The sequence below is a fragment of the Hippopotamus amphibius genome, chromosome 4, assembly GCF_030028045.1.
Source record: "Hippopotamus amphibius kiboko isolate mHipAmp2 chromosome 4, mHipAmp2.hap2, whole genome shotgun sequence".
NCBI lineage: Eukaryota > Metazoa > Chordata > Mammalia > Artiodactyla > Hippopotamidae > Hippopotamus > Hippopotamus amphibius.
The window spans coordinates 48,660,791-48,687,497 of NC_080189.1; the positions used below are offsets into that span (position 1 = coordinate 48,660,791).

At 40.7% G+C, this 26,707-nt stretch overlaps 1 protein-coding gene across 1 annotated transcript in view; it reads right to left on the bottom strand.

Moving 5' to 3' along the window:
• CREB5 (cAMP responsive element binding protein 5) overlaps positions 1-26,707 on the bottom strand; it is a 125,056-nt gene that overhangs the window by 92,066 nt on the left and 6,283 nt on the right. The window contains exon 2 of the mRNA XM_057733017.1: positions 5,099-5,225. Coding sequence (XP_057589000.1) covers positions 5,099-5,225 — 127 coding nt within the window. The remainder of the gene's footprint in view (positions 1-5,098; positions 5,226-26,707) is intronic.

Genomic DNA, 26,707 nt, shown 5'->3' on the forward strand with positions numbered 1-26,707 from the left:
TAAAAGCCACCCTCTTAAAGATGACATGTCTTCCTGTCGCTCTAACTCACGACCACCATCAAAGTGATTCAGCAGAGGTCTTTGAGCTGCTGCCCCTGGCACATCTGCTCTTCCCTGTTAATCTCGTCTGACTCTGTACAGCAGCAGTTTTAGGTCTCACAGCAGGGCTAGGGCTCTGGGAAGGTGAAGAAAGCAGTGAGGGTACTGAAGACAAGTGAGCAACGCCCCTCCCCCCCCCGCACTGTCCTGCTGGCCTGCCCAAGTGTCTAGAATTAACACTCAAATACCTACATTGAGTTCTGGCAATTTTTGTCTCCAGGGTGTCCCTGTTAAAAAGTCAATACAGCAAAATCTCTATTTCAGTCAAGGAAGGGTGTGTCTGATTAATATTTTCTGTTTAGTAGAAAATTAGCACTTTTTGAAGAACTAGAATAATGCAAGTATACTTAATACTGAAATCCCACAGAAAATAATTCGACTTTCCTCAGGGGGGAAATAGTTCCTTCAGTGTGAAAGTTCTTCCATTTGCCAAAGGATGGCAATGAAAACAATGGTCAGAAATTTGGGGGGAACCAGGTTTCTGCTTAGAGTTAGCTTAGGTAGCCTTAGAAAATACAGAGTTCCTTATCCCTGGAGTTCATCAAAGTGGGGAGGATGGAAACCTCACAGGCAAGAGCTGAGAGTAACAGCTGAACTAAACGACCCTGTAAGGTCCCTTCCATTGTTGAGACCATCACTGCAACTCCTACTGTGTGTGGGGTGGGAGTAGGGGTGTAACTATGACATCAGCGTGTGGATTAGCAGAGCTGCCTGCTGAAAGCGTTCTCATGAATGACTGGGGCACATTTCCTGTCACAGCAAAGCACCATTCTTACCTTGGCCAGAATTAGTTTATCAGTTATGTAGCAGTGTATTGATGTGAAACTGTTTCAAAAGGAGCTACTTAATGAAGGAGAACTTTCTAGACTACTCTAGCAAAACCTTTTGCAGCACCAATTCAACAACATAAAATAGAGTTGTCTCTCAGTATCTGCTGGGGCTTGGTTCCAGGACCACCTTCTGATACCAAAATCCAAGGGTGCTCAAGTTCCTTATGTGAAATGGCATAGTAACTGCATAAAACTTACACACAGCCTCCCTTATACTTTAAATCATCTCCAGATTACCTATAATACCTAATACAATGTAAATACGATGTAAATAGTTGCCAGCACTCGGCAAATTCAAGTGATGTTTTTTGGAGCTTTCTGGAATTAAAAAAATTTTTTTTCAATCCATGATTGGTTGAATCTGCAGATGCAGAGCCCACAGATGTGGAGGGCTGACTGTATTCACTTTCATATTCCCCTAAATCTCCAGGCAGCCTGGGTACTCTAATTTTTTAAATTATTTTTTTAATCATGGTAAAATACACATAACATAAAATTAACCATGTTAACTCCTTTTAAGTGTACAGTTCAATGTCATAAAGTACATCTGTGTACTCTAATTGTTAAGTCATGGAGATTTCTCTAAAAAATACTTATTACTTTATAACTTCCACTTGCCAGAGGCTGGGGGATAAGAGAGTTGGAATAGCATTTGACCCTTTAGTCCAATTAGTGACCTTCTCCTAGAGCAGTGGTCCCCAACCTTCTTGGCATCAGGGACCGGTTTCATGGAAGATGGTTTTTCCATGGACGGGGGTGGCAGGGTGGTTTCGGGATGATTCAAGCACATTACTTGTATTTTGCACTTTATTTCTATTATTACAGCAGCTCCACCTCAGATCATCAGGCATTAGATCCTGGGTACTGGGAACTCCTGTCCTGGAGGGAAATCAAGTCCAAAGGAGGATTTGCTTTCAGTTTTCTGAAGGAGGGTCATCCAGAAGGACACATGATTGTCCAGGGTTTGCCATCATGCTCTGCAGTCATCATGCTCTACAAAGAAGTGAGAGTGGCCCGCGTGCTGCCTCTGGATCCAGGGTCAGCCATGCTTCCCACTTTTCGGAAAAATTACAGTCTATGACTGTTTCTACCTTATGACTCACAAATTAAACAGAATACTGAAAGCAGGCTGATTTCTCTATCTTAAAAAATTGCATTTTTCCATCTAAGTAATTATAGGGGGTTAACAAGAGCCTCTTCAAAACAACTACTTGGTGCTTTGTGCTAATAATGCGCTGCCCACGAGTGTGGCTTTAACGAGTGGACTAGAAGACGGGAGTGGCTTTGCCGAACACTAAGCAACGTTGAGCACTGTGGGCAAAACATTCAGGTAAAGGATATCACCTTTTCTTGAACTTCTTCCTTTCTTTTGAAACAAACTGGAAAACGGGAGCTGTTTTCCTGCAGTTCACCGAGCTTTTGTAATTATAAATGGGTGTTCATATTCCCAAATTACTTCAGCATTTGACTTTCAAGATCAGAAATCACAAGCCAGTGAACTCCTGGAAGGCAATGCCTGCTTTCTTGTTTACCACATGCCAGCATCTAGCCCAGAGCTTGGCCCATAGAAGGTGCTCAACAAAAGTTTATGAAATAAAAGAATGAATGAACAAATTCATCCTTTGTTTCAGACCTAGGGCTTTGTGAACTATGCAGCCTGACAGCACACACTACAAATCAGTTTAGAACCTCACCTTCACCTACAGGCATAAACTAATCTTTTATGCCAAGGGAAGCATGATTTCTCAGGGCCAGAGAACTCTACGGAAAGACCATGCTTGACAAGTCAAAGTTACAGTGCAAGGGCTGGCAACTTGATAATACGGAAGAGAAGGCTCAGATTTCTAGGCCTAGAACTCTAAGCATATTCTTTTAGATACCTTGTGTTCATTTTCTTTAGTCACATTAGTGTCACTCCGGGTCACGATTTCCCAACCTCAGCACTACTGACATTCTGGGCCAAATAATTCTTTGTCATGGTCACTATCCTGGGCATTGCTGACCGTTTAACAGCATCCCTGGCCTCTACCCCCTAGATGCCAGTAGCATTTCCCCCAAGTTGTGACAGTCAACTGTGTCTTCAGATGTTGCCAAATGTCCCCTGGGGGCAAAAGTGCCCCCAGTTGAGAATCACTGCTCTAGACTAACACTATTTTCATGACAGATGTACACATTGCTGACGTGGGTTTGGGAACCCCTGACTCTCTACCTACACTGGCTCTTTACCATGCACCTGATCCTTTGCTTCTACTCTGAAGCATCAATGTTTTTTGTTTTTTTGTTTTTTTAAATTTCAAGTATATTGACTTCTCTGTTAAAACTTTAAAGGCTCTTTTTCTGTTCAACTCCTCTATTATTTCAAGTTGTACAATGAAGTGATGCGGTGGGAACCAGTGCCAGGCACCCTTTTCTCTGGGTCTTTTCAGCGTAAATAGCCCACCTTTGCCCCTGAGAATGGTACACAGTTTATTCAAATGGGGTAAAAAAGGTCACTGCAGTGGTATTTTTCTGGACAATGCATAGAATTTCTGAAAGGAAACTAGTTTGGACAAGCAGAATTTAAAGCCTGGATGAAGACGGCTTGTGGTAGAATTCTCCGTGCAATTAGTGGGGTTGAATGAAATCCAGGATCACAGCATTGGTGGTGGTGTTTTCCTTCATTTAAAGAGGTTTAAGGTGAGTGATGCAGGTAAAGTCAGTCAGCTCACCTGTCCTTCTCACCCAATTCTGCAAAGAATCTTTCTAGCCTGAACTACCTGATACTTACAGTGGGCAGGTCCATGTTGCTACAATTGGGCCACCAAGCCTTTCTCCACCCACCTTGTTTCCACTTGGATAAATGAGCAAATTGCTCATCCTGGGATGATCTGGGCTGCTCAGCATGAGGTGAGATGTGCGTTCTAGTCACACTTTCCCCTTACAAGCTGTGTGACGTTAGACGAATCCCTTCAATGTCTGACTCTTCAGCTTTTCACTGGTAAAATAAATATATCAATAATGACTGCAGTCATATTCCCACAGGACTGCTGTGAGAACAAAATGAAATAGCAAATGTAGACAGTCCCTTGGAATGCTAAAATGCTCTGCAAAACATTCCTGATATTGTTGTGGGAGGGTTTTAGTTGAATTGTCATATCACCTTTAAGGCTTTTGAGAACACTTATGGCCCCGTGAATCGTAACACCAGGCATGTGCACTGAAGCACAATGCCAGGGAAGATGAGGACGTGCAGGGTGGGGATCCCGTGGCAAGAGAGCAAGGTTTGCTCTGAAACAGTCTGTATCTGTGTTCTACACGAATCTACTGTTTTCAGAGAGGGGTAGCATAATATCACCTACGCCTGTAGACTTGGGAGTCGGACCGCCTGGATTTAATACCTGATTCTGCCACTCACTAGCTCTTAGTGACTTAGTCACTTAACCAAGTTCCTCAGCCTCTTGTGCCTTGGTTCCTTCATCTGCAAAATGAGGGTGAAAACAGTGTATACCTCAGAGATTTGTTATGAGAGTGAAAGAAGAGAATGTGCAGATCATGTAGTGGTTGAGAGAGAACTCCTGGGTTCAAAACTCAGCTACTCTGCTTCTCAGCCAAGCAACTTACTTGCCTTACTTTCTTCATTCAAAAAATGGGGACAGTAATAGTACCCACCTGAGAGGGTTGTTTCACGTCTTGATGAAGTGCTTAGAGGGTGACTGGCATGTGGTAAGCACTCAATAAACGCTGCTAACATGATTAATAGAACGTAACATGCACGGATACACGTTAGCAGTTATTATGTACCATCCTCATTATTGCTATATTCTCATTATCACTCTGAGTCCTGGCTAGACCACTCATTGGCAATTTAAGGACACTCAGTACATAGCCCAAGCTATAGACTTTGGAGTAGTCATAAAATCCCCTTCCCCTAGACAAATTCCATTCCCTGGGTATGACAAGCTCACTTGTCACCAGCAGGAAGATGGAACCATGCCTCATTAGGGAAGCACTGAAGGATGGAGAAGCCAGCAAGACACCTAGGGATGCACAACTAGGCACTGAAAGCAAACTGGCACCCAGCTCAACTCTCCATCCAGAAGAAGCCACTTCCTTCTCTGTCAGCTTAGAGCTCAGCTCTTCCTGTACTCTTTCAAACGGGGCAAGCCTCGGCAGAAGTCAGAAGCACTTACTGGCATCAAGACGGCGGAAGAGCCCGGCATCGTAGGGTTGGGCAGGGTCCCGGGCATGGAGGCTGGCATGGGCTGTCTCTGTCTGTTGTGAAGATGGAGCAGAGAAGATAGAGAGCCTGGGACAGGCCTGGGAACAAAAAAAGAAAAAAATAGCAAACATTATTCTCTATGCCCTGGGCAGGGGACTCACTGTCTGTTTCCCATGTCCAGGACCAGTGGGGACAGCACCATTACATGAGCAGCAGATCAGATCTCCTGATGGGAGCCACATAATTGAGGATATTAGGGAAATAATAACAAATAAAATACAAGCCTGGCTTCCTTTGCTGCTTCCTAGTTAATACATCAAATTCCACTTCATTTCCTGACCTCTGTTATCTAACTGATATTCAATAGACAACAAGCCACTAAATCTCCTACAACCCTTGCATCTTAGGAAAGGGACCTGGTGGTGAAGTCCTGTGTGTTTACTCTAAAGCCTCTGCCCTCTGGAGGACCTTAGAGCCTGACATCTGTGCATTTGTTTTATTCATGCTCTCTCACACCTCTGCCTGGAAGCCTGCCTGGCTTTGCTCTGGATATACTTTTCACTATCTGGATTTGCGGAGCCAACTTCATTCATAATTTCCCAGTAAAAAGCCATTTTGACATTTTCATAGTTCTCCACTTTGAGTGGAAAAAAAACAAAGCCAGGTCACAAACCACAGCAATGCAACAAGCCTTTCTCGAGTTGAATCTGCAGCCCAGCCCCCAATTACCAATCCCTCATTTCATAATAACTCGAGGTGTTAGGCTGTTTGACAGAAACTGATTTCGGCCTGACCTGCAGGACTTGGGTAAGCATTCCTTGGAGGAGTACATAGTTCTTTTGCTTCAATTTGCCAGAAAAAAAAAAATTTAAGGGACTTAAATTGATTTAATGAGCCAGAGAACGTGGCGCTGAGGGAAAAAGGGAATTATCTGTGTTCATTTAAAATGGCAAACGAATGACCTCCTTGGCTAGATTCTCAATCTCCTGATGCTCTTGCTCTGGGGAGCTGTATGTCAAGCCAATGAAGTAAAGACTTAACAACAAACAAAACAAAACAAACAAACAAACACCTCTCAGGACAGCTGAGTCTTCCATGTTAAACCATCATATCCTGAATGCCACTGATAGAAACTAGTGCTTCTCAAATTAATGTATTTTCTTAAAAAAGAAAAAAAAATCCCTCATGCTAAGCGCTGGGTAAGGATTGCAGAGAGATGTTCTCAGCAGGCTAACGCCTTCCTGTGTTTCGGGGAAGGACAGCACGAAGAGCCTCTTCTTTGGAGCTCATTTGCCTCCTATGGGTGACTCACAGAGCCTGAACTAGGGGAAAGAATGCCAAGATAATTCTTCCTTCGCATTGCTGTTACGATTCCAAAGAAGATTAAGTTTTCCGTTCTTTTTGCCTGAAAGCTCCCTTGGAAACACAGCTAGCTATCACAGTCATACACATCACACAAGGATTAGTCAAAGATTAGTCCTAGATTTATATGTTTAGGAAGTTGTATATATGAAAAGATAAAAAAATATAAAACCTTTACCCATAATTTCAGAGATGTACGCAAATTACAACCAGTTCTATTAATAGACTGTGTGTGAGTGGTTACATAGACAGGCTAAGGTAAGAAGCATGTAACAATGAAATGAGTGTTTTCAGAGAAGCAAACGAAGTACTATGGGTATTTCTTGACATGTACCCTTGGGACCTCTGGAGTACAGATGAACAGTAAGGATTAGTAAGGTCTTTGAAGACCCCTTCAGCTTTTATAATTCTAGGAAATTGCTGGTTTCAATTGCTCCAAAATTTTGTAGTTGTAATGTCCCTGGGTCTTAAAGTCTATGTCATTCTGAGGTGAAAAGCTCAAGTCAGAGAGGTATAAAATGCTGCTCAGTCAACAGACAACATTTGTTTTATATTCTCCAGTTTTAATGTTTTGTTTGGGGCCTTTCCTGAAAAGAAAATAGCTATATATCAAAGTACATAGCATGTTTAATAACGGTCAGTTGCTCTAAGTGCAAGATTAATAATCTGAACTCCCCACTTTCATAATGAGACCCTACAGAGAGTTAATTATCCATCCATCCATTCATCTAAAGATATCCAGATAGATAGATAGAGACAGACATCTCTACATACATGCACACATACATATAGATACCTAAATCTGTACATACATACATACGGTCTTCTACCATATGTCTGCTCCCCTAGTTACCAGGGGGATGCTTTGAGTACAGACAGTTAGCAACATGCAAAAACTGTTATAGGAAAGACAACTAAAAATATTTGATTATGTTAATGTGCAATATCATCCTCATAAACAAGGGCAACACATTATCATCATTTACATTTTGTTTCCAACAAATTAGTGGTAATGTTGGTTATCAGTTTTTATTGATGGGTTATTTTTTTAAAAAAGAAATCAAACAACTTAATGCTGATACAAATGAAGATGCAAAAGTAATTACATTTAAAACAAGTCTTCATTCTTCTCCAAAGTGTGGAAAACTCCCAGTGGTATAGGATAATTGGGGAATAGTGTGTTTCATTTAAATCAATGTCCTTATTAGGTCAGTTATTTCCACTGCATGCATAGATCTCCTAGATTTTAAAATAGTAAGTATCTTCTCATTAATTAAGAAAATCTTTCAGGGTACTGGGTTCCCTTGGGATTATAATAATAATTACTAATGATACCAATCAGACCAATTAGCAGTGTATACTTGGAGGGGAAATTGGTTGTTTGAGAACCCTATATGTTTGAATTCGGAATAATTTTGAATTACTGTTTTACACAGATTCTGTAAATAATTTCCTCGATTCCACCTACAAAACCAATGGAGTTTTCTAGGCTTATTTCTTAGGCTTTCAAAACTACAAAAACTGCAACAGCAACAACAACAAAATCTATGCCTACCCATCACTAGATATACAAAGGACTAGAATGAGGTAATTATGTAGCTTGGCCTGAGAAATAATCATTTGTCCACAATATTCAGATCATTAAAGCAAAGTGGTATTGGAATACTTGCATTAATTGTCTAATTCCCTTTGTGCATACAGAAATAATTATTATTTAATACATTGCATAACATTTTTTATATTGCACTTATACATTGCTTCATATTTTTCTAAATATTTTCACCTTCATGTGACTTGAAACAATGTAATGTGGTAGGTAGGTCCTATTACTCCCATTTTACTCGGGAGTAAGCTGAATTCAGAAACATTTAAATTTGCACAAGGTCATAAGGGTCATGAAAAGAAGTAGGACTTATTCTCAACTTGCAATATAGGGCATCCCCCTTCACACCTTGATGGCTCCCATAACTTACTCATTTTTTATACTAAAATAAATCCATGGTCCATTCCCTTTGATATTCACACTGCTCCCTGGACTTTCCGATGAAATAGTAAAATTCTGCAATACTGCTAACATGAGAAGTCACTCATCCATGTGAAATTATGTTTTCTTCCATTAAAAAACAAAAAACAAAAACAAACTTCCCAAACAACACATCAGCTAGGCTCTGAAAATAAGATGGCAAATTGCAGTAAAGCTGTGAAAACAAAGACCCAACAGTCTTTCTCCAGTGCAGGCTTGTTGCCATGAGCTAATAATTCCAGACTTTGAGCAAGCCGAGCCTCCTTTTTAATAACCATATGCCTCTAGGTAAAGTATTTCTACTAAAAATTATTGAGGCATGGAACAAGGTAAGATGTGTGAGCTCATGTTGGATTGTTCAATTATGAAACTGAGTCCCGTAGCATTAAGAGTTTTCCAACTTGACAGATTATTCCTCTTTATACACTTGTATAAACATACTTCTTACGGCTGAAATCTATGTAAGCTTTTCTTTCAATTAAGATGTCAAGGATGACAGACTGTGTTTTCACTGTCTTGAACAGAATGATAGGTACCACAACAAGAGATTTCATGTCCTCGTTTTTCCCTCCAAAGGATGTTATCCCATCTAGGGATGTCAGTAAAGATGTCTGCTGGTCTTCCCTGCCCTTGGGCAAGTCCAACTATCTTTAAGGAGCTAAGGGCCAGTGTTTTTGTTTGGAAGATCTCAGGAGGGTCACTGCAGACTGCCCTTCTTTCCCAGGTCTCCAAAAGATCCATGACCTCCTGGGATTGCTTATTAAACTCTAAAGACAGGCAGGTAGGCCAGGTATGTAGACAGGCAAAGCAAAGAGGCAAATGACAAAAAAAAATTAAGTTGGAAAATTGGAAGATCAATATTAGCATCAAAGTCAGACCACAGCCATCTAAGAAATCTTGAGGGGATAAAAAAATAACAACAATAGAACTTGGTGTTGGGGGTGGGGGACAGACAGGAAAAAAGCTTCAAAGTAAGGAAATGGCAGGAATAGTGGGCAAGGAGCAGAAGATCCAGATGGCACTGCTATTAGAGTTTCTGATTCTGGAGAAGAAACTTCCGTAACTTTTAGGCTCTCCATCTCATCATCTGTTTAATAAATGGATCAGACTATAGGCCATCTGGAAATCCCTTGAAACTCTAAAATACAGATTCTAGGACTCAAACTGAAAATGAGATGTTCTTAATCTAGTGAGACTGTATGTTTCATTTATAAGGATATTGTTTACTGCTCACTGGTGTATCCATAGCCCTTAACCCAGCATCTAGCACATAGTAGGTGGTCAGTGTGTCTATATTAAATGAAATTAAGCTGGTACAGCACTTAGTTCTTAAATTCCAAATAGAAGGTGTCCTTAAAAAGTGAGAGAAATTGGTAACGAATAGACCCAAGTCATTCTATGGGGCCCACACTCATTCTCATTTAAATGTAACATGATTTCACACACAGACTAGAGAAAGCTTGTTGCCAGCTATCTTTGTATTTGCTTATGAAAAGAAAGTGTGCTTCCTTTGGACCTTCCTAAATGAAGTGCTGTGGCCAAATTTAGCAGACTAGTCTCTGTCTGGGATGGGGAAACTTAAGAGTAAAAGAGGGGAATACAAAACTCTTAAAAATCTTAAGAGAAGGCAGTTTGTAATGAGAAATGCTTATTTCCTCATTCTTCTCCTAAGTGGAATTTAAAAATTCCTATTTTTGTAAAGAAAGCAAATTGCCAGGATAATCACGTAGAATGTGAAATGGAAAGACAATATAGTTAATTTCTTCCCTGGGTACTAACTACATTGTAAAATGGGTAGTGAAGAACATGGGCTCAGGAGCTGGTCTGCCAAAATGGGACTCTCGGCTCTGCCACTTATGAGCTGTGAAACTTTGGGCAGAGTTACTTGCCCTCTTTGTGCCTCAGTTTCCTCAAGTGTAAAATGGGGTGACAGAGATATTTACCTCATGGCCTTGAATGAGTTATCACATATTAACATATTAAATATACTGAATATGCTTAATAAAATTAGTTGTGGTTGTTTTTGCTTTTATTATTATCCTGGAACACTGACTGAACAACAGATTAATTACTATACTTCAATGAATAAACTGTGGCTTAAGGCTGGGATCTTTTTTTTTTTTTTTTCCTTTCTTTCTGTTTTTTTTGGTGGTATCTTAGTTCCCCGACCAGGGATCCAACCTGGGCCCACGGCAGTGAAAGTGCCAAGTATGGCTGGGATCTTAAAGAACATCAATCCTTAGCTTTAACTGAAGAACTACAATCTAACAAATATAAAAATGTCCCAAACTTCCTGCATATATATTTCTTTTAAAACCCATCAACTTCCAAGTGTACATTTTAAATATATGCAGTTTATTGTATATCAATTATGTCTCAATAAAAGTTCTAAAAAAAAAAAGGAAGAAAGAAAGAAAAAACAAAACAAAACACAACAACCATCAACTTTAGACTCCCAAACCCTTCTATGGAGACAAATGGATTCCTCCCACTAACCATTTTACAGAGCTGCAAAATGACTTCACAGCTTTTCTCAGAAAGGATCCTTGAAAATATTTCCTCAAAATGGAACCAAACTAGTTCCCCAGAGATAAGTCCTCAGTATCTTGTTTTTCCTGAAAACAATGACAAAAATCCAACAGAAGCAATAACTGGGAAAACAAGAAAGCTATCTGGCCCACATTCTAAAAGACATCACATTGCTTGCATCTTTTAGAATGAGCGCATGCTCTGTACCAGGTCTTATGGCCAAGCTCCTGAAGTTGGATGGCAAATACAGTATTTCCCCTTTTAACAAATGAGGAATATGAAAGTAGAAATTCTACAAAGAAGTAGAAATAGTTAGCTTGAGAAAGGGCACCAAAATATCAGCAGAATTCAATTAAAATCTGTATTTTTCCCTTTCAAAGCCTCCTCAGGCTCAAGAGAGGACCTCTGATAAAGATCGGGAATCTCCCTGGCAGAATTGTTGCCCTCTCCACACTTTTCCTTTGGTGACATAGACATCTGGGTGTGCAGGAAAAGAATTTTGCCTTAGTACCTGCAGCCTGTCCTCTACCCAGCCCCTAGACCCCATCTTGTCCTGAAAAGCTTGTAAAATAGCCAATGCAAAATGGCAAATGCTACAGCTCATCAAAGATACCAGTAAGCCCATGTCTTTGTGATAGAACTCACATGGCTGCACGGCCCTGCACATCTGGCCCCTCACTGCCTCCCCAGTTCATGGCCCTGGGCTCCACACACCTGCCATAATGACTTTCTTCCAGCTTTATGAGAGTGCCATCTTCCTTCCTGCCACAGACCCTTGCCATAAGTAATCCTACATCCTTCTCTGGGCAATCACACCAGGATGAGGCCTTTTTTGGAGTGCTCTCAGCACACCCTGTTCTTTTCCTTAGAAACATTTTTCACCATTTATTTATCCAATCATCAAAAACCAACTACGCACCTAATAGGTGTTGGGCTCTATACACTTTCATTTCAGAAAGGAAAACTTATTTGGCAAATTAGGTCACTTGCATAATAATTAATTTACAAATTTCCAATTGGTGACAACAGGAAGATAAACAAAATAGATGTGTTTCATGGCCTCTGGAGTTTACCATCTCTGCTTCCCAATCACAATTCATTAGTGATTTTGAGTGATTTTTTAAAATGTCTTGCTGCCAGCTAGACAATACACTTCATGTTAGAGATTGTGTCTGCTTTGTTTACCAATGCAGATACTTCTGAAACTTAAGAAAGCACATGATACCTAATAGGTGTTTAATAAATATTTCTTGAATTAATGAAAACACAGATATCAAGGATCTCTTCGACTAGCAGTGGTCACGGCAAGAACAGTGTTCACTAAATTATCTCTGCTAACTAATGATAACTTAATTGATTTACAAGTCATAAGTGAAACTCCAATTTACATTAACAGCCTAAATAACCCGTTTCTGTTCTTGAAAAGCATGACTGGTTACCTCAAAGGTACTCTGTACCTTTATATCAGTGCCCCTTAGATTAAACTCAAGCTGTCAGATGAGTGCTGGATCCATTTATTTTTGCACGAATTAAATTAATTTGTTTAATTAATTTTGGGCATTTCATAAGAAAATGCTACACAAAATTCAGGAACACTCATCACCCTCTAATCTATATAATGTTTTAAAAATTGGATGCCTGCCCTGCAATAAGGTTGCACATTATGATGTTCGGAGTTCTGGGCTCAGAGGTACCAGTGACACCCACACCATGGCCAACTAAACATCTCTGCTTTGCACCGAGTTTTTGACAAGAACACTTTTGTAATCATCATCGCCATGGTGTCGGAAATTAAATGTACCATCAAAATAAATTCGGGCCTCTTTTTTAAAAATCAATTTTGTTCTAGTGCCACTTTTATCTTATAGATGTAGGATCTGATATCTTGGAAAAGCAACTTCTTTTTCTTTCTATGAAAGCCTGACTACGAGAGAGCCAATGGCAGTAATAAAATGTCATACAGCTAACAGAGCTGCATCCTGCTGGAGGCTTTGCTGGGTTTTACAGCATATATTCTGCATCTACTCAGGCAGAGGAGATGTTTACTAGTGCTTTCAAATGTTTTAAACAGAGAGAGTAGTAACAGAAGGGGAGATGTGAATTTATGGCCATTCTGTTGAGACTAGTAAATCAATCTTTTTTTTCTTTTCCTTCTTTGATGACTGATTTCTGTACCATTAATCTGAATTAGTCATGCAGTCAGCTTGATTCATTTAAGTTAACCAAAAACATAGTTGGATCGGTTTCTGATGTACTATTGTCGGAAAAATAAATTTGTTTTCAAAATCTGATATTTTTTTCCTCGTAAAGAGCTAAAGGCTCTTTATAAAGACCCTTTATAAAAGACGCTAAATGCCTGAACAGTCTGAATTTGGCCATGGGTCAGACTTAAAGATATGAAGAGATGGCTTTTCAGTTAGCCAATAACTTCTCAGTTGTATCAATTATTCACAAAGTTACACTCAGAGAAGATGATTTTGAATGCAGACTCAAATACATGATATATATCTATTTAGCTGGCTGGGGGGAAATTTTTTCTCCATAGAAACATATCTCTAAGTAAAATTTCTTCCTGTTTGTGAGTTGTTAATAAGCTTCCTCCTCGCTTCCTCAGGACAAATAAGTAGCCCTCTGATTATGAGCCTTGTCGTTTACATGTGACTGCTGCTTGCATTCATTCACCATAAATGAATAATTCATGAAAACATTCACTAACACACTTGCCTGGATGTTCTGCTCAGGCAGAGAGCTCGCTGCGCTTACAGACATGGCCCACCCCCCCAACTCTAAGTCAGCAATTTGGTTTTGACCTCTTCTGGATTCTCAGCTTGTCGGTTACCATATTTGAATGAGTAATTTGTGGTGGAATCCACACCTGGCACAATCCCCCAATACCTGTGTTCCAAACAGACTGCTCAGTTTTGCTGCTGAATGACAGAAGCTCCAACTGCAAAAGACGTCAGGCAGCAAAAACAGAAGAGCTCTCGAAAAGATCATCTGGGCAACATTTACTCATCCTTGCATTCTGCAAGGCTCCCCACTAGGTCACCCTCACTAATGCCTTTGTCTAACCTCTTCTTGGATCGCGAGGCATGGTCTCTTAGGCAGTTTTCAAATAACCTCTCATGGGAGACCAAATTTATGACAGGCCCCAGCCAGCCACTTGCCAGGATGATTTCAGCTCTTTAGGAGGAGGTGATAGGAATGATTAGCTACACAGATATATTGGCAGGAGAGGGGATGTGTCAACGATGTAGGAGTGGCTTTGGGCAGTTGAGATGACATGCATGGACTCTGCAACCTTAGGCTGCTAAAAGCCTGATGTCTCAAGTTCTGTTCTCAATGATAAAGTACCTGAAATGCTCAAGCGTAACTTATTCTCTAGGGAAACACAAGGAAAGAGACACTGCCTGAGGCCTAGCAAACTCCTCACTAGGTTACATCCTAACAGACAACTGCAAATTCTAAACCCGGGCTGTAACAAAATGACCAATAACCATGGGATGGGGTTTGTGGGGTTGGGGGGAAGGAGAAGAGGAAGGTATGGAGGACTTGGAGAAGGTTCCAAAGAAGCACTGAAAAATACTAAAAGGCCAGAAGGGAAGATGCAAATGGAAAAGTAAAAGGAACAAGAAGACTGTGAGATAACCATCTTCGAATTTCCAAGTGACTATATTCAGAGAACAATGACCAGTTACTCTCAAACCCAACAGGAGCAGAATAATAACAATAATAAAACAACAGCACATGGGATTTACGTGAGAAGACGGAATATTTCCCAAGAATGAATAGTGTAAAACAATTAAATTGCTTACCGAGGTTTTGGAATTTCTTCCTATCAGGCTCTTAAAAAATAGATTCTTCCCCGTCTGGCAGGGTTCCTAGGGAGCAGGAGGAGGAACTGGCAGACCTCTCATAGTCCTAAATTAGGTCTATTATTTTCACTTATTCTAGTCAGAGTGGCTGACAGAAATGATGGAGATAATGCTGGCTGCCACCATTAACCAGTAAATCGAATACAGCGGCCTTGTGAGGCTGACAAGGCACAGGCTTTGAGTCGCCCACTGGCCCTGCATGGACCCGAGTGTGTGCTCTGCACAAGTCATTTCGCTTCTCTGTCTTCTCGCGGGCAAAAAGAGGGCTACCGTCACCACTTCGTAGGTGTGGTGTGAGGACGATCTGATAATCGTATGTGAGAAAATATTCTGTGTGTGCTTGGCTCTTGGAGGGTGATCAATGTATATTCTATTCAAGAAATGACTCATCTACATTAGAAAATAAAATTATTGCTAGTGTCATTTTAAAGTACAAAATAAAGCTAGATTCTCCTAAATTTCAGGGTGAAGTTGTTTGGGGAAAAGACTCAGAAACATCCAGCCTCTCTGAGGGCTCTGAATGCCATTTCCATCACTGGGAGCCCTGGTGTATCCTGGCATATTATCTTTTGGGAGAAACCTGCTGATCTGTCCAGTTCAGGCTAGTCTCTGCTACGTGCTCTCACCATGTGTCCCAGTGTCTCCCTTAGACTGGAGGGAGAGCATCATAGGGCACCAAGCTCGGCACACAGTAGGAGCCTTATAAAGGTTTGCTGAATGACTTAATGAAGTTGTTACCTCACTGTGCATGGTGTGTCACTTCCTGGAAGCAGCACCCCCATGACACATCCATGGTGGGCCTCCTTTTAAAGGGTCATGATGACTTGAAACACTATCCTTGAAGGGACAGTCAACACATCACTGACTTGGGCAAGGGGGGGTGGGGGGAGGGGTGGAATTTCTAGGAAACTTGTGTGTCCTCCTTGTGCAGCTTCTCCTGAGCTACCTTTCAAGTTCTCCTACTTTGTAGCACTTATCATGAAGCTAAATTGACGTTAATGTGAAACACAATAAAATAGTAGCAATAAAGTTTGTAATAATGATACTTGGCATTTACTTTGCACTTTGCATCCAAGGATCTCAAAGGGCTTTGCAAGGAGGCTTTTGCTATTTTCAAAGCTATACGTGGGCTGGACACACAAGCAAAGAAGCCACTGAGTTATAGCTTCCCTTTGGACTGAGTTGGTTCTATCAGCAGGCTCAGAGATTGAGATTGTGACCATATTATGTGCATAAACACACCACTACACAAAAACACCCACAGACATCAGATATCTACGTGTTAAAAGGCAAAGGTGATATAAAGGCTTTTGGTCCCAAGCACGCTTTTGTCTGTATTAGCCAGGTCCAACCCTGGAATGCAGGTTTGCATTTTGGTAGACTTGTTTTATTGTGATATTTCTTTCAACCCCCTTTCTCAGTGTATTTATAAAAACAATTGGAACATCTGTGTCTGTTCTTTAAAGGCATGGGACTTTTCAAGGGCTTATTTTTCCTTTACGTTCATTCCGGAGGAAATTTTGTTTAGGCTTAAATGATTAGTTAAAAGCCACACGGGGGTTATGTATAAAGTATCTCTTCTAAAGCACTTTTCCCTTCCCTGGTGGCCTTGTATTTTGCCAAAGAGAGTGACTTGCTCAGTTTCCCATATTATTCCCCAGACAGTCCTATTCCTACTCCCAAACAAATGTGGTATTTGGGGTTTCAAGTTTAAATGCAATTTGGTATCATTTCAGATGTCTTCCTACAGCTTAATAAACATCTTCCCCAGAGGGACGTGGGTCTGATTTTAATTTGTGGTAGAGTTATGGTCACAGTAAATGTCAATTTTAGCTATCGACAGTAAGTCTCTACCAGAAATAGGAATAGAAAGTGACTGTCAGTGCATTTAAAGGACACGTGCCACATTATGCTTGCTCATAGGAGTTCACTGTTCCCCAAGAAATCCCTTCCCTGATCTGTGACGACAGCTTGGTTTCTCCTCAGGCTCTGGGAAATCAGTGGCTCACCAGAACAGAATGTGTCAATCTGAAGATCATAAAAAGATACAGTGAAGTAACTGAGCCCTTGGCTTTGAATGTGAATATCCCAGAAAGCGTGTCACTTTCTCCGCTACTGGTTTGCCTGGTGATCATGGGCTGTATCCTCAAGACCTCTGAGTTTCCGTTTCTTCATGTATAAAATAAAGTGACTGAGCCAACAATCTTCAAGGACATTTTGACTCTAAAATTATATAATTAGATATGATCAGGAGTGGGTAACCTGGCTTATAGAGAGGCCCGGAACTATTTATTTCAGGAAAGCAGCACATCAGTTGTGAGTGGGTTTTCCTCAAAGCTTGGGACAAATGGGTAATTCGTCACTAGCCTTCTCTGGACCTTCCCTTTCCTTGAACAAGAGGCAGGTTCCAAAGATGTCTGGGTGCAGGTACCATTTAGCCAAGTAGGGCAGGTACTGGAAGTCCTGAAGGGTAGGTGAGGGGGTAGTTTCTTCTCATATATAAAAATGATCCTTTTAATTAACATGAAATAAAGGTTTCATTCTTCTGTACACTAGAATTAGTCAGTTATTATTAAACAGAATCATATGCTTTGAGGGAGGTGGGGCAGGTCTCCAAATAAGCAGTTCTGTCTTTTCATTGTGGTGCCACTGGGCACTTTGGGACTGGGACTAAACTGGGCAATTCTGAGAATGACAAAAATCCTCCAAGTCTGTGACTTGCCAGGAAAAACATTTTCACTATTGAGAGTAATGCTATCTGACCCTACCGGTTAAAGAGCTAAGATAACATTCCCTAAGTGCCCATGTCGAGCCCTATGGACAATCCTGTCCCTGGTGCCTGGAATGGTTAATTTTATGCGTCAACCTGACTGGGCCGTGGGATGTGCAAATATCTGGTTAAACGTTATTGCTGGGTGTGCCTGTGAAGGTGTTTCTGGAAGAGATTAGCCTTTGAATTGGTGAATGAGTAAAGGAGACTGCCCTCCCTAAGGTAAGTAGGCATCATTCAACCTGTGGAGGGCCTAAAAAGAACAAAAAGGAGAAAGGTGGACAATCCCCCCTCTCTCCTACCCCTCTGTCTGACTGGTTGAACTGGGACATCAGCCTTCTCCAGCCCCTGCACTGGTACTTAAGCCATCAGTGTTCCTGATTCTCAGGGTTTTGGATTTGGACTGAAATTTGTACCACCAGCTTTCCTAGGACTCCAGCAAGCAGGGATAAGAGCATGGGACTTCTTGGCCTCCATAATTGGCATGAGCCAATTTTTTTTTTTTTTAGTAAGTCATATGTATCTTCATAGCCTATTGCCCTATTGGTTCTTTTTCTCTGGGGACCCCTAAGTAATACAGTGTCTCCTCTTTAGAACCTTTTCCCTAGAAAGTGTCCTATATTTCCTTAAATAGATTTGATAGTAGTGCATTTGTGGAATCCAGGCATTAACTTTCACATCCCTCATCCTCTACTTCCACTCATTCACCAAGTTCTATTCTCTCCACCCTCAAAATAGACCTGGAATCCATCCACTTGGCTCTGTACCCACTACCAACATCCTAGTCCAAAATACCATCTTCTCTCACTGGGTTCTTCCCACAGTTTCTACCTCCAGTTTTGCTCTTCTCCAATCCAACCTCTGCATCGCAGCCAGAATGACCTAATCATGATGTTTCCCTCCTCAACATTCTTCCATGGCTTTGCTCAGCATTTAGAATTTAATAAAATCATCCTTTAAGCGTTCTACCTCTTTGATTTCTATAGTACTACTTTCCAACCTGACTTGGTACGTTTCACCCATCCTGGCTTTCATTCACCTCCTAGAATGTGCCAAGCTCTCTCCTACCCCAGGACTTTAGTACATCTTCCTGCCTTTGCCTGGAACACTTAGCCATCTGCTCTTTTGTTGACCAGCTCTTATTTATCTTTTAGGTCTCAGTTTAAATATCACTTTCTTAAAATGATCTCTGACCCCCAAATTCCAGATGCCTCAAATTTAGAGGGTTGCATAGCTCCATGTGCTTTTCCTTCATAATATTTCTAACAATATTCTTATAGATATGATTATTTATTTAGTTTCAATCCTTCCCATTAGACTCACAGCTGCCTGATAGCAGGGGCCATGTATCTTTGGACTGCCAGAGGTAAAGTCATTCTGATTTCTTTTAACCACTGAGAAAATCTGTGCTTACTTCCTGGAATATGCCACTCCATTTGGATGGAGGGGAACAGAGAATACCATAATACAGCTGGAAAGATTTCTAGAAGTTAAGATGATTGATCCAAAGTAAGTGAGTACCAGAGTATTCACCTACATGCTCTTAGTAATAGGTCTTCCTGCCTTTCTGAAGCTTGAGGCTATTTCTTTTGAAAAGCACAAAAGCAAAAATCCCAAATGGAAATGTTCATTCCAGGGGTTCTAATTTTTGCTTTAGGTTAATGGTGAAACATTCAACAGTTCTTAGGACAGTTAAGTGTTTTCCTTTTTTGCCAATGGTTTCAATTGTTGAAGCTCTCCAGAAGGGTCAAAAACCATAACTTTTATGTAAGGTTCCCAAGCATCAAATATATATGCCAAGAAACTTCTTTAGTTAAAATAGGGCATGAAGAACTATAGTTATAAGAGCGGTGGATTGCTTTCCTTATAAGGCAGAAAATTGAAAAAAGATCTTCTGGTTTTTCACTCAAAAACAAAGTAAACAAAATCAGTGATTTCCAATTCCAGTGTGGCTGAGAGAATTCATTTTCTTAATATGGAGTGGGCTCACGAGTGATGTGGGGGAGAGTGGACATTCAGGAATGACTGTCTACTGCAGACTTCTGGCAAACTCTTTGGCCTATTGGTCCACAGCCAGTGTTTTTCTTCATAAATGAATTCCACATCTTTATTAAGTTAAGAATTTCTTTTTTTTTATTATTTAAAACATACTTTAAATATTTTGTTTTATGACGTCCTGGAAATTGATACAATTCCTTCCAGATCAAGGAAGATGGAAAAATCAATTACATTTTTTTTTTACATTGAGAGTGATTACACAAAAATTATGCCCCAATTTAATTTATCCATTACTATGAATATCATTTGACGTCATGCATGAACAACTCAAGATGGCCAGAATTAAAGGTGTTCTTCTGATTAGATGAATTGGTTATTTTCATAGAAAAGCTCTAAATGATTATTAAGTAGAAATACACCCCTGGTGTGAGTTGATGTGTAAAAGATTACATAGTTAGAATTATAGATTTTAAATTGCAATTAACCTTTTATAAGAAAAACCCTTATAAGAACAAACCGAAATACATCAGAAGCCTGATGTGAGCTTCTGATGTCAGATCCTTTACACAAACAAGTTACAGTTTGTAATCCAGAGAATGAATCTTATTAAAATGAACTTTATCTGACATGGATGGAATTTCAAAGTTGGCCCATTTACAGATGAGTTAATTGGCTTTATCCAAAAACAGAGGAATTTTTAGGACCATTTAAACCATGAGAGTTGTTGGTTCAGAATGCAGGGAAGGGCTAGGGAAAGAAACGAAGCCCAGCCCTTAGCAGAAACTGGAGTTGCCTTCCCCACTCTTCAAAACCAAGTTCTCAAAACCTCCTAATGGGTTTCACTGTTTTCTTTCCAGTGCTTATCATAATCAGGGACCCACACATTTGCATCCCTAATGGACCCTTTCCAAAAGCGTGTTGACATTTCAGTAGGTTTTGAAGAGCTCATAATGCTTCTCTCAATTTGGGCAGGTGCCCACACATCTCCTTATATGGGACTCAACATATAGCCTGTCTGCTTCACTCACTTTTTTTTTCATCCCTGGGAACCTATCTTAATTATACTCTTAAAAAAAAGTGAAAACTCAGAAGTCAGATGACTCAGAAAATGAGCTGGACATCCACACGCAGGGCAGCATCTTCACTATATCTGTGAGTTCAGGCTTGAGTCAAAGTATCACCCCTTGTGTGGTAAATTCACTTTTTTGACCTTCTATTTTTATCAAAAGGAAATAGATATAAATAAGACCATGAAGATAAACATAGGTTAGCGGAGAAAGTTGAAATCAAGCAGGGAGCTCATCATCTGAGCAAAAACTCCACTGTATTTTACTGCTTGAATTTTCTACAAGGACCATGAACACAAGAGGGCATGCAGAGGGGCAATTTCAGTCCCACTGACTTTTTCTTGGCTTCAGTAAAAATACAATCCAACAGAAACACAACTAAAATTATTTTTTAAGTTTATTTTTTTAAACATTTACTCAGCTCCTGCTATGTTTCAGGAACTGTGCTGGGAGCCCACAGTGAATAAAAGATCATCCCTGTCCTTAAGAAATCCATCATATAGTAAGGGAAAGAGACAAGGCATGGAAGTCAGCACAGGTGTAATAGGAGAATCCGCCAACAACTATCTGATACCCTGGGTGTTTCAGGGGAGAGATCCTAGGAAAGAAGACACATGATTTGTTCCAGGAAAGACAAGAAGTTAGTCCCCCCACTGCATGTGCACACATGTGTGTGCATTCATGTACACATGTGTGTGTGAGAGTGAGGGAGAGGGAATGTTGGTGGTAGGAGCTCCAAGCTGAGTTAATCATCTGTGCAAACCAGGCTGCTAAAGTACATCAACACAGGCTGACAAGATATTAAATAATTACTGTTGTTCACAGCTTAACATGAGATAACAATCTCTTTGAGTGATAACAATCCCTATCTAGAAATACATGCTATCTGATGTACGTCCATTCAGCCTGACCCCCCTGTAGGTGATAAACTGGGTATGTAGATGACTATATACATTTAGAATTTTTAAAAGTAATTTTCCAGTATTTCACGTGGGTGTCTAAGTTACAAACTAAAAGAACTGTTTGATAGACTATACTGCACGGATTTGATCCTTTCTGAAATAGAGGGCAGTACAATAAAAGGGAGAGAGAGAGATTCGGGGTAAGTGACAAGGAGACGCTGAGCTGTAGGCAGAGGCTCTGCATTTTCTGGAATCAAAGGAGACCTCTTAGCCCTATTATCCTATATAGTAAGCTGCTTTGGAAAAGGTAAAAATGGAGCCAGAATTTGGCCCTATCTTTTCTGATTCCAAAACCTTCCAAGGTAGAAAGCTGGTATCATATTCTCTCCAGTATTCCTAGATTCCATTTATTTCTTACTTTGAGCTCAATAAATATAAATAGGCATGAGATGGAGTGGGGCAGGGGGAGAGTGTGTGTATGTATATTTTAACAATCACTGTTATGTAGTATTTTCATTGGAGGTACTGAAAACCTTTTCCTGTGTTTCTTGTGACTTTTATTCTCCATTTTAGGTGCTCCTTTGGCAAGAAATTAATTTTAGTTCCTGGAGAGGATGATTCTACCTCAAAACACGGTGTCAGATGCCGTACTAACAAGAAAATAAATAGATTTCCCATTACTTTCAGCATAGAGTTAAAACATATAGATTTAAAGACAGCATTGCTTTTTTTTTCTTTTTCTTTCTCTTTTTCTTTTTTTTTTTTTTTTTTTTTTGTGGTCTACATGGACTTGAAACCTTTTGAAAACTACATTGTTGTCCCCTAGTTTCTAAATCGATATTGGCAGTCACTGAATGCACCCTTTCTTTCAAAGGAGAAGAAAGGAAGGAAGGAAGCAGACAAGCAAACCTTGGTCATCCCGGCTTAAACAGGAAAATGAAACAAGAGCTTAAGGTAGCTTCACAGAGCAAATGGCCTGGCCCAAGCCTTCTCACCCAGGATCCTTCCCTCACTCATTGTGTGAAGCTTACCCCAAACCCACTCTGTCTGTGCTTTTGCATGTGAAAAATGGACTGTAAAAGTGTCAGCCGGCTTCTGTCAGGAATAGTTAGTAAAAAAGAATGGGAGGCCACTGGATACATAAGATGCACAGCTCTCTTAAGATAACCAGTCCGTGGGTCCTTCATATGTTGCTCTTGCATTTCCTCACGCTGGTAAAAATTCTAAAGTGTTGGAGAAGTTCTCACATAGCTTATTAAATAAAGAAGCTATAACAGAATTCAAGTTTCCAGGACCAGCAACTTGAAAACCTCAACCCATGCCCTGCCTCTATAATATATATAGCATTTCCACACTGAGGCTGTTTTAATAAACCAGTGGATATTTCCCTCCAATCTGTTTGCTTTTAGTGAATTTTTTTTTCTCCCATCTCCAAAGAAGCTGGCACCATAACGTCAGACAAATGACTAGAATAATTGCTTTGCTCTAGACACCAGTGAATAAAATATATCAAATACTGAATATCCCTAGAGTGTATTATTCCACTTAGAAAATGGTATAATTGACTTTAGGTAGTATGGGAGAAAAAAACTCCAAAATTTTGAGTGGTGGGGTTATTTTCTCGTAATTGCCTGACTTGAAACTTTAGTTTGTCAATCAGACAGTTCTCCTCGCCCTATAAATGTGGGGCTTTTTGGCGGATGGGGTCGGGGGCGGTATTGAAAAAGAACTGAGAAAATGGCTAAGCCCTACAGGCCTTTTTTCTTGTCATAAAGTTGTTGTCAAAAAGATTCGCTATTATGTCTGGGGTGGGTGAACTCCGTGGCATTTTGCGTTCAGTAAAAACGTCTCAAACCATTTTTCAAACATTCTGAGGTTTGGCAAAAACCTGAAATCCATCTTGCCAAGCACTTTCCCCCCTTAATTCTTAAACCCATGTGTCTTTCAAGGGAAATTTAATCCGTATGTTTCTGATTCATTTACACTTAACTCATCAAAATGGTGTTTTGTAAGAGCTATTTGATGTTCGAGAAGTCTTATGAGCTTCTCTTTTTACAAGTCTGAAAAGCCTTTCTCTTGGAGAACCAGAAAATTGTATTTTACCAGCTGTAAGCCAAATGATTTGAGCTGTGTTAAGAGTCAAGAACCTGCTGAATTTAGGAGGCAAGAGAATAGACACAATGACATAAATAAATGTCCTCAGGTCTGCCTGCTCACACATCCACTGAAGGCCTTTCAAACTCATTCTTTCCCTGAAGAAGCCTATCCCATGAGGCCTATGAACAAGCCATAAAGCTGAAGCAGGAAAGAACTGTGGTCCTACAGCAAAAATTCCCATTGATTCTAGAGATGACCAATTGAAAATTCCTAGCACAGAATCAATGGAAGTAAAACCTGGTGGGTTTCATTAGATAAATCTATTACCTAGGAAATAAAATAATCAATGAATGCCAGAACAAGAAGAGACTTCTAGACCAGTAATATTCAGACTCTGTTCCAAGGACTGCTGGGTGGGGGTGGGGACACAAGTTGAGGGACGAGCTGCGGGCCAATCAGAGGCTCTATTTTCCATACTGGGCTTCCACATAAGAAGATTTTTTTTTTTTTTAAAGTAGTCTGAGGGTAAATTCAGTTTGAAAACAGATACTTTAATTTTATATGAGGACACTGAGGTCTGGGGACGGAATCTTGGAGTTGGAACAGAGCTGGCAATATAACGCAGCTCTCCTGACCCTAGGCCAGCATTCCACTGAACTTTCCACTGTGCCAAGGCTTTTTGAACTCTGGCTGCAGTTCATTAGTGGGTCAATTAGTGAGAAATTGGTGAAATCAGTTTAATCTAACGTGACTAGTATTTTACAGCACGTGATCCAAGAAGTTAGACGCAGTAAAGACTAAGTATTGTTCCATTCAACTATACCTACACACACAGGTAAACATATACATGTGAGTACATTGGGCTGTGATGTAAAATATATTTGTTACTGTTGTTCATATCAAAAAAAGTTTCAAAACCCCTTTACCATACAGAAAACCATGGTTGTTTTCCTGGCAGTTCAGCCAATGGCAGTTTTCAATTTGCCTCACTTAAGACCCCATGGCTGGCAGACCCAGCATGATGAGCCTTCTCGCTTCCTGGAAAAAAATCCTAAGAATCAACAGACAAAGGCAACTTAATACAGCTTGGGAGAAATAAACAAAGAACACACGTGTGGTGGGGGAGGCATCCAGGGACAGATACCTAGTTGAGAAAAGAAGGGGTCATATTCATCTTCATATGATTTACAAACGGCAAGAATGATTTCCAACTTGCATACCATGCAGCTGCACAGTGCAAGATCCAGACATATTAGCACCAGCATATTTCCAAAGTGCATTTTCCAAGCACTTAACAATCATTAATTAGTTAGAAACATCCTTTCAAGGTCGGGAGGCACAATAGTTCATCTCCACACCACGGAGCTTTGGAGACTTCAGGGAAGCTGAATAGTACAGCACCTGGATAATGACTGTGAGAAGATTAATTGGGTTAACTGGCTGTGAAGAATCTTGTGATAAAGCATTATGAAAAATGCTGCCCCCTTTGCACTCTTAGATGTCAGCGCTGGCATCCTTTGTGCCTAACAGCTGAAAGCTGCCTACATGGGAAAGGATGCAAAGTCATTAAAACAACTATGAATTACCCTTTGCTCGCTCTCTCTCTTTTTTCAGAATCGTAATGAAGTGACAAGTCTTCTGTGGTCACACAGTGCCAGAGTCTCTTTGGGATTAAAGTGCAAAGTGGGGCTGGGTTGGGAATTGTGGTCTAAAACTGTTCCCTGGGTGAGGAGGGAGAGAGGAAGCAGAGAGTTTCAGAGCCCAGAGGTCACATCCTGCAGGTGGGTGGGTGCTGGTTCTGGGGCGGTTTCCAAGCTCTGTCCTCATCGGACATGCACTCAGTGTAGTAAGGGCTGGTGCACGGAGAGGGAGGAAGGGAGAGAGCGGTGGGAAGCAGAGAGCGCCTGACTCCTGGACATTTACCCCATCTCACTTATGGACTAGGGACAGTATGCCCCACCCACTAACTAGACACCAGGGAGCTTTTGGCTGGAGGCAGAAAGCAACTATCTTGTCTCTTCCCCACCCCTCCCTCCAGATCAGAGGGTGGAGTGTTTGCAAAGCCAGGTGCCTGAATGACTCCCAGCTTCTCCAAGCCTGCCGGTGGCTCCTCTGTGCCCTGCACCTCTGAGTCTTTCTTTGCACTCTCCCCACCGCCCCATCCCCAGGAGCCAGAACTCAAAAGGGAACTGAGAAGCATAAGCTTGCGCAAGAAGATGCAGTTCCCGGCTCTAGGAAGCCCAAGAGCCTGGCAGGGTGGAAATGTGCTCTTCACTGCATTGGAGCCAGGTCTTGGCACTGCCACCAAATAGCTTTATGATACCAGATAATTTGTCACATTTTGGGGTGGCCTCAATTTCTGATTGGTAAGATGAATGAGTTGGGTTGAAGGATCTTAGAGAACCCGGCTCATCAATGCATTTAGAATGACAGGATTATTATTCTACTGCTAAGGAAGTTCTGGATGCTGAGAGTAAAGGCAGAGCAAATGCCATCCCTGGTGACCTGTACACTGGAGCTTCCTCTTCGCCCTCGGTGGAAGGAAATGGCAAAAAACTGCCTCGTAATGAGCTGTGGCAAGATCTGAATTAAGAAAAATAATTTGGCTAGAGAGAGGCCACTTCATAATCCACACTAGGGTGGATGCTGGTGAAAGCAAAACTAAAGGTGAAAATGCAATGCAAGAGTAATTTACATGTACATTTATACTAAATGGGTTTATCATAATTGCTGTTATTATGATTAATTCCAGAGGAATTAAAGGAGATCAGCCCATTATTGCAGAGTGTTGCTGAGCTGACTGAAGTACTATGATAAATAAGAAGGTCAAGAAGAGGCAGATGCAAAAGAAAAATTGCTTTATGCTATCCAAAAAGAGAAATCTACTATTACAAGGCATGGGGAGAAAAAAAAAAGACCCAGCTTATCTTGGCTCTGAAATAAACTGCTTTTAAGTG